Source organism: Polypterus senegalus, chromosome 6 (genome assembly GCF_016835505.1).
Source record: "Polypterus senegalus isolate Bchr_013 chromosome 6, ASM1683550v1, whole genome shotgun sequence".
Taxonomy (NCBI): domain Eukaryota; kingdom Metazoa; phylum Chordata; class Cladistia; order Polypteriformes; family Polypteridae; genus Polypterus; species Polypterus senegalus.
This window is the reverse complement of record NC_053159.1, coordinates 31,236,370-31,245,919: the sequence shown is the minus strand read 5'-3', so window position 1 is coordinate 31,245,919 and position 9,550 is coordinate 31,236,370. Positions and strand designations below refer to the sequence as shown.

General features: G+C 36.9%; 1 protein-coding gene across 1 annotated transcript; it reads right to left on the bottom strand.

Annotated features, from left to right (window-relative positions):
* Nucleotides 1–2,626: 2,626 nt before the first annotated feature.
* Nucleotides 2,627–9,435, bottom strand: LOC120530928 (ceramide-1-phosphate transfer protein). The gene is made up of 2 exons (XM_039755754.1): nucleotides 9,230–9,435; nucleotides 2,627–4,944 (listed from the first exon to the last, which is right to left on the bottom strand). The coding sequence occupies exons 1-2, from the start codon at nucleotides 9,424–9,426 to the stop codon at nucleotides 4,422–4,424; spliced, it is 720 nt and encodes a 239-aa protein (XP_039611688.1). The 5' UTR covers nucleotides 9,427–9,435; the 3' UTR covers nucleotides 2,627–4,421.
* Nucleotides 9,436–9,550: the final 115 nt, after the last annotated feature.

Sequence of the window (9,550 nt, the reverse complement as noted above, 5' to 3'; positions counted from 1 at the left end):
CCCTCCACAGCCCCTTGAGTCTTGGCCTTTTTGCATCTGGCTGCAGCTTCATCGTGTTGAACACAAGATTGTCAGAATTCCCAGATCAGAGACAATTAGCATCATCATGAGGAATTTCTTCTCTGATAACGTAAATTCTGCCTCCTTTCAGTCTAATTTTCTCTGTCTGCATACTACATTCCAGCCCCACATACCTCTTCTTTGTCAGTGTTTGTCTACTAGGTGGTGTGACCTCGTTCCTCTGACTCTGTTCTGGGCTTATTGTTATTCATAAGAATGAAGGTAGTGATCATTGTGGTAAATGAGGGGCTCCATGAGACCTCTGGTATGCTAAAGATTAAGTGAAATACAACACAGAATTAAAGGAGAAAATACTAAGACAGGACAGCATAGTGACACAGTGGTCAGTACTGCCACCTCACAAAACCTGAGAAATGCATTTGAATCCCAGTCTGGTACATGTCTCTGATTGTAAAAGATTGATCATTGAATTTGTCTTGCACTAATCTTGGCATTGTGTTATTCCACACACACTGTACCGCAATACTTCCGTATTTTGCATATGTTTTTCACATCACTTTCATGATTAGCTAGTTTGTGTTGTCATTCATAAAATGGACAGATTTTTTAATCCCACTGCTCTGCTTTTTGGTTAATAGGTTGTCAAGCGCGTGTGCATAGTGGACAGCTTAAGAGCTCTGGGAATTCCCTGTCGCTCTAGAGGTTGGCACTGTGTCCTAATGCCTTTTCTCTTTCTGCACACCAGATGATTGACAGCTGTAACACCTTTAATGTCACTTCCGGTGTCTGTCCACCTGAACCCTACTCTTCCTGTCAGAAGGACTTAGGCCTCGTAGATCTGCCATCTTGAAATAGATAATTTTGGAATTTGTGTCTGAAAAGACATTTTCATAATGATTACATTTTCTTTTGTATTGCTGCATTCCAATTACTGTATATGGAGTGACCAGGGTGGTGCCCCAACTCTTTATCGTGGTCTGTCTGTTTGCTTACAGGGTGTGCTAACAAAAGATTTTAAACATGTCTCAAGCACCCTAAAAAATACATGTTGCTCCTGACCCAGTTCTGTTTCACTCTTTAACCCTTAGATCCCTAATTTGATTTTGATTTTCAAATTAAAATCTTTAGGCATTCATTATAGCAAACAAAAGTTGTTTCTCATTAAACATTATGGAAAATAACTGACGTTTCTGATTTTTCTTTTATCAATAACAATAACAGCTTTAACGTCACCAGTTTTTAGCAATGCTCTACACATCTTCCTTCCACATGCTGTTCTTTTTTTAGACTATTGTCTATGCTTCTTGCAATTTGCTTTAACAGTTTGTTGGGTTTTTTTTTTTCCATAGTACCAGAATTTTTAAGGTTCTGTTAAAGAAAGTGTTTGCCAAATAAAAAATCTAATGAGGAGGGAATATATAAAGATCATTACAATGCAACATTGAGTATATTCAGTAACACCATTTGTGAAACACCAATAGTCTCATAGTGCCATGAGCACTATCTTAATGTCTTTTGCACCCAAAGATCAGAAGGCCACACAGCAAAGTGAAGGGCAGCATATGAAAGACTAAAGTAACTGATACATTTAAAGAGTTTCAGTAATCAGGAGTAACTTTGTATAAGTTTTATATACCCATCTCTTCCAGATCTTCACATAACTGTATTACCAAATTCAGCTTCTTGCAAGCACTAATTGCTGCCCTTTCCACCCAAGAACCTTGATAAGAACAGTCATAGTTTTTAGAACTCACTACTCATATAATTTTTATTTCTCTAGAAATAGGTTTCATGTTTTTTTAGGATGGTTAATCTCGGTGTTTATAGTGATATTACCTACATTACCCAACATTGTCTGTATAAACTACCTTTTAGAAATTCAACAAGGCTAAACAAAATCTATGATGAGACAAAAAGACATACTCTTGGACAGCAAGACAATTAAACTTTTATTTGGATTAGTCGAATAGAAAACTCTGCAGGTAACTGTGGTCTTAAGATCATGTTTTGGCCAGTAGAATAAACTGTGCAAGCTGATGATGAAGTCCTCCATCAGCCCTAGCATGCTCCTGCTACATGATGGGGTTTTTAGTCCCCAAATTGATGACTTTTTAGTTGCCCCCTCCCATTATAACCCCTCCACCCAACATGACATGTTGGCGATATTTTAATGTGGACCAATAGCCAGGCACATGTGAAAATCAGTTCAGATGTTTTGTGCAATTAGCAAACAGACATCCAAATGGGTTACTGTTTTATTTATATAGATGAAATGCTACTCCATTCTAAAAAATGCAGTGGGATTTTTTTTAATCCTAAATGAAAATTTTATGCCTTCTTGCATTAATAAATAATCAAATGCAAATTACTTTTATATAGCAACTTTCAATGTTTACATTGGTATGCAATATTACAATTTTTTTATATGGCACCTTTGAACAGTGAAGACCATCCCAAGAATTGTTAATAAAACAGCAGTACCATACAGGCTAAATGTCTCACTCAGGGTCACACAATGAGTTAGCCTTGGGGTTTAATCTGTGGCAAATATGGAAATTCAAACACATTACAAACAACATTGAAAATGTTTGATTTTTCAGACATTTTATTTAAATGAATACCATTATAAAGTGCTGTGAAAAACATCTATAAAATTAGTCAAGACATATCCAAAGTAAAGGAACTCCGATTATAGCCATGAAGAATTATACAAATGACAATTTTATTAATTAAATAAATTACCCTATAAAGTCTTGTTGAAAAAGTTCCAAAGACATAATTACAGGAAAGAAACATAATTAAATACTTAATGTAAACCGCCTTTCTGTTAACACTTTGTCAGGCGTTTCACTTCATTTTATAGCTTTACAACAGGAGTAGGCTTGTATATGGGATAAAGCTTGGAGATGAATGATTTGTAAATGCTGCACTCCTCTTTTCTGTCAGTCACACAACATTTTGAAACATTCCTTAAAAATAACTTCAAGTTTCAAAAAAAGTGTTTTTCTGGTCTTTGTGTTACTTACACATAAAAGCTACACACCTGGAAGTTAACCAGTAGTTACAAACCAAATGAAATTGTCAAGTTACATTACATAGCTTGAAGGGACAAACATATTACATCTACAGAAAACAGTGGCCGTGATTTATTTGTCATTAGACACAAGTGTGTATTGTTCTTAAGATAATAAAATGCCCTGTGGTAAAATGACAACATCTAATCCTGACAACTCTGCGTATTCAGAGGAGCAAGACAAGTAAATAATGCATATAAAACATGGAATTAAGATTTTTTAGCACTGAATTGAGATGTATCAGTTTTGTTCTTCTAAATTCAGATTACTGTGCTCTTGACATTCAAATAAAAAAGCTTTAAAGGAAGCAGAAGACATGAATACTTTATCAGGGCAAACAGTAAGAAATTAATAAAATATTATTTACGGTATCATAAAAGGAATTACCCTCTAGTACAAGTTAACAACAATATAAATATTTGAAGAAATTCATCTACATTACATTAACAAGAATTCAGCTATTTCCCTTAAACTAAAATACACAAATGGCAAACACAATGATCTTACAAATCTGACATAATCCCCAGAACTCCCGTGCAAACCAAAAGGATATGCAACTACAAGAAGGAAGTTTAAGTTCTGAAAGCTCAGAATTTTCTTAAGTTTCTCACAATCAGTACTATTGTTACATAGAAACAGCATACACAGAAGTGAGACAAATGCCTCCCATACTCTCAATTACATACATCTTGTTTGGTCCCATTTAATCATTAAAATAATCAGGGCTTCACAGATAAAGGCAACAGACATAACCCTATTGTCACAAATGCATATAAATTATGTGTGTACAGTAGATTTGTGTGTAGTAATAAACATTTAAGCTTCTTTCTAAAAAGCAGAACAAAAGAAACCTCGCTACATGAAAAATATGTGATCAGCCTTTTTAGTTAAAATGTGTAAAATCCTTTTCATTACTGGTGTACTTTGAAATTCATTATGCTTGGAAACACAATATCTAGTTATTTTAACATCAAAAAGTCACATTTTTACACATAAGCAAAAAAAAGTGCAAGAAAATTACTGTTGAATCTAACTACCCAATAATTGCAATTAAAACACCATAGTAAAAACTCACAACATTAGCATGTCTTGATTATGTGCCCAATAGAATTTCTAGGAATGAAAATATGGAAAAATAGTAGGGAATACACTTATGAAAAGTGAGTAATGAAGCACCAATGAAGGACATACATAAAAAATATTTCCTTCTATTCTAATATAAAGCAGTACCTGAAGACAACTATAGCAGTAGTACACATGTGGAGCCCTCTTATTATCTTATTATCTAGATGTATCACTCCTTTGTTAGTCCCTGTAAGTGCATTATTAAGGTAATTCAAGCAGGTTGTTCTGGCTGTACAAGTTTTCTGTGATCTCATGAACTTTAAATATTAGAGGCACGGCTTCTCCTAACATGCTAACTACTTGCTCTTGTGAACCTACATTCATAACCTCAAAGAAGGTGGCTCGCACTGGCAAGGCGTAGAAAGCCATTGTAGCTGCTTTCTTGATTACCCAGCCGTGGTGCTCTGCCAGTGAGTCATTGTAGGCTTCTGTACACATGATGGATGTCTTGTCATCTTCTGAGCTGGTTCTCAGTTTTTCCAGAAAAAGCTTCAACCAAAGCAGGGCCCGGTGGAGGCGGAGAATTGTGCGACAGCCTGACTCTGAGTAGTCACCTCTCTTCTTAAGATCCACTAGGTTGTTATTTAGTTCATACTGTATCATGGACTGAATCGTTAGGTACTTATCTCCATTTTCGCCATTACGGTGGTTTACCATAATCTGCATTTTGTTCACAGCATCTTTTGAGATAAATGAGAAGATAGGTCCCAGGCTGTTCATAAATCTGAAAGGTTAAAAGAAAATGTGATTACCATACCAACACAATGTACACACTAACCGAATCACAAGATGACATATTTAGTCTCTCAGAAAATGACCATACTTAAGTTTTTATTAACATTTTTGGAGATATTATAAAAGAAAAACCAGATATACAACCTGTCAGAAATGGGACTCTTATTAGTAGATAAATGTGCTTTTCTTCTATTTCATCTCATAAAAACTTGTGTCAGTAGTAGCAACATAGAATACAACATCTATCATTTATGTAGAGCGTAAAAGAAACATATTATTGTACACACATTTAGGTATAACAGTGTGTTAGGTTTCTTTTTATAGAAATGAACAGTAATATTTGGTTAATCAGAAACCATCTGGTGCATTTGGAGTTGGCTTGGATAGAGCCACTGTCATATTATTTCCGTGCATAGCTAATCCACAGATAGAAATAAATGAAGCATCTTGGTAAGTTCAGAGACATCTGCTGCTGCCAATGGCAGAGAACACTGCCTATCAGCCAGCTGCTGACAGTATATCATAAGATTTGAGAGCAAGCATGTTTTATATATACCTATACACACACACACACACATTCACAAATACTAGCGGAGAATGACAAAAGATGACCCTATGAGTGTTAAATGATGGAACCGAGATTTGAGAAGAACAGTAATACAAGTGTGTAGAATGCAATTACAAGCACAAGATGTCAAAGATAACAGCATATTCCCATTAATAGGAGGTGCGACAACCCCCTACACCACTATGCACACTGGCATACAAATGATCAGAAAGATGATGAATGCCCTCCTGTGGAACGTAAGTCCATCTTGTTGGGTTTTTTTGTTGCTAGTAGCTGGGTGCAGAAGACATGCCATCCAATCAAGTCTCATACTTCTTTGATTAAGGAAAGGTCTGGTGAGTGTTTTGGCCATGGGAATTCACAAGCGGTCTCTAGAGCACACTATGTTGCACAATTTACAGCATGAGTAGATGCGGCCTTTCTGAAAAAAAACACATCTAACAGTTACCTGCCTACACAGTACCACTAAATTAGCAAAACATTAGAGCACCACAGCTATGCAGCAGCATCTAAAAAAGACAACAAGTTTCACCTAAGAATTATCTGACATCATGCTTATGGACTGTGTTTGGCTGTAGTGTGCAAATTAACCAGAGGCTTTACCAGCTTATCACACTGGTAGTTGGCTTTAGACATTTCCATCTATGTTTCATTCTCCTAGTTTAAACAATATGACAACTTTACAATTTTTTTTTACAGGTAACAGCGAATGCATTCAAATCTAACAATGAGGATAGACATTGAGTCTCTTGTTTGTTCCCTTTGTTTGCTATATTATTCTGCACTGGATTCCTTCGGTGTGTTTTTTTCACTTTCCACTAGTATGTTAAAATGCATGACCTGTGCTCACCACAATGGAAGATAAACATATCTTGCAAACTCATATTGTAGCATTGTAATCGGAGAAGTCTCAATCTGTTCTCACCACAGCTGCATAGTGTGGTCCGTCCAAACTGGCAGTATAATATCATGACCATGTCTTTCATATATTATATATTAGATTGTTTCTTGTGCCCAGTGCTTGTTGGGATAGGATCCCGTTTCCCTGTGACTGGATGTTCCATTAACTGTATGAAATTGTATTCATTTCTGCTTTTGGTATCATACATATAGCACAAATCTATAGGAAAAAGTAGGAATGTCATTTGTACTATGTGTGAATGACAGTTAACTTGAACTTGGACTTTAAACTGCAGCTTTGTTATTTTAACAACCACCTGCAGCTCCAGCTCACTCACCGAGTGCAAATGTGGCACAGCAAAGCCATAACTAATGGGAGCACTAGTTATATAAATCTATACACGAGGAAACCAATTCAGCCCAGTGTACTTTAGTCATGTAAATAGGACAATGTGTACAATGAAGATTCCTCGGCAGAAAAGCTGGTCTTACAAATTAACTGGTATTAACTCATTATAAGATTAAATTGGATCAGATCACTATTGTTACATACATAGCTAGAGCATAGTGGAATTTTTCTGTTGCAGTAGCAGGATGGGCTTGCAGAGAAGTATATACTGGCAATGTGATGATGTATAAATAAATAGGAGTAGCAAAAGAATGGCCTAATGTGCAAAATGCAAAACAGAACTGTACAGACATAAAGACTGCACTCTTTAACTAGTTCAAAATTATAGATGGCAGTACACATGTAACATACAGTAGAATTACATATGAACCAGCAGGTAGGCACAGTACAGGAAAAGTAAGATCAGGTTTCAGAGAGTTCAGTGATGTTATGGCCTTGGGGAAGAAGCTGTACCGTAAGTGGATGGAGCACATGGTGAGGCTCAGGTAACGTTTACCAGAGGGCAGACGTGAAAACGGGATGAGCTGGATGGCTGACATCAGAGATAATGGTGGATCTCGGACATCAGGTGGAGTAGATGTTATCAAGCTTCAGAAGATCCACCCCAATGGTTTTAGAAGCATTACGGACAGTCCTTTGGAGGAGACTGCAATCCTGGCAAGTCAGGTTCCCTAACCACACTGATGATCCATTCAGGAAACTTTCAATAATGCAGCAGTAGAGGCTGACCAGTATTTTGGTTTCTACACCAAAACTCTTTAGCCTCCTCAGGAAAAAGACTTTGCTGAGCCTTTTTTGAGGATGCAGGTGGTGTACACAAACAATGAAAGGCAGTCAGTGATTTGGACATCCAAAAACCTGAAGCTACTAACTTTCTGGACAGGGGTGCCATTGATGTGGGGTGGAGCATTAGCCTTTGCCCTTCCTGAAGTCAGCAATGACCTCCTTTGTCTTGGTAACATTCAGGGAGAGATTACCGCCAATGCACAATACAGTTAGACTTTTTACTTACCTCCTGTAAGCGCCCTCATCATCATCGCATATGAGGTTATTGATGGTGGTGTTGTCCGCAAGCTTGATGATGCAGTTGCACTCATGCTTTACTACAAAGTCACAGTGAATAGACTGTATAGCAGTGGGCTTAGGCAGCAGCCTTATGGAACACCGATGTTGGTGAATAGTGCAGAGGAGTTCCTGGTGCCAATCCTGCCTGACTGGGGCCTGTTTGTCAGAAAGTTAAGTTTCACCTTAAAATATGGTGATTGTAATCCTACTGAATGAGAATGAAACCAATAATTGTCCTGTGGCAAACAATTTTTTCAGCAGAAACACCATTCACCCTCTAGAAACACTCATCAAAGACCAAGCAGTGGATATTGTTAAGTTATAAATATATGGAGGAAAAAAATAAACTCAAAACTGGCTTTTAAGGAAATCGAAGTTCAATTTTAACAACCATACACAAGCTTAAATCACTGGATGAACACTTAGCATTTGCATCATTCACCACTCAAGTCTAAATGTTGGTTTAATTTTTATGTCTAGTATATTGAATTTAATGTTTTGCCATAACTATTATGCTCACTGCAATATTTTACTTATTTGTACTAAGTTTATGTTTGATGGCAGTTTTCTTTGTGATGCTTTTTAATATTATGTCATGGATCTTTGTAAAACAAAACAAACCTCTCTTGGCACAGTAAAATTGAATGGAATTCTGAGGAAACTAAAAAAAGTTTGAGACTCAGTCCACAGTTCCATAGATGTATCTAGACTCAGAAATGAAATTAATTTGGAATCAGAGCTGTTACACAGGTGACTTTTTTCATTAGATAAAAGCATAAAGCATTCTGGGTGCAAAGGCCAAGTCTGTCAACCAGACAGACTTAGCTGAATTAATCAGTAAGGCCTAAGAATGGAGGAGAATGTATAGCCATGTTATTTGACATGTAATCTGTGGAAAGTTACAGCATGAGCCTACAGCTAGTAATATCCGAGTCGAACTGGGAATCTATTTAGTAATGCAAAGGTAAAAACTACAGTCATACTCCAGGTAGCAAATTATTTGTTTTAAAGTTTCATTCAAGTAAATACTGAGGAAAGTAAATTGACCCTTATAATTACAGTACTGCAATAGTGTCAATGTGTGACCTTTAATCTCGTAAAACATTTAATCAATCGTTTTACCTAAAGTTATAAAAGTCATTATAATAAACCAACGATTTAATTAACCGCAAACCCTCATTTTATTTTATTTTCTTCCTATTTCGCTTCAGTGCAATACTGACAGATCCATGACCAAGTACCTCAGCACGTTGGGCTGCGTTAAGCAGGTTTTCCAAGTCTGAAAATCATTACAATAACATACAATTAAATAATGAAAACGCAAATACTTGCCGTACTAGACCCTTCCATCCTGCTACATAGCTGTCGACTAGAACTTCTTCGTTGTCAGTAAGACAGGACTGAAATGTGACCAGCACTTCTTTCAAACTAAACTTCTCATCCACCTCAAAGTCAGCCATCGCTCCCCGGAAGTGAGCGTCTCTAAGCCAAAGACCGGGACGTAAGAGCGCCGTCAGCCAACCAAACATGCAAGAAGAAAGACGCGCAACTGCACTTAGTGTGACACGAGAGACAACAATTTCTACAACGATTGGATAATTTTGCAAATAGCAGGCGTGACTATAGAGAAATCGCGCACTTGATTGGCTTAGC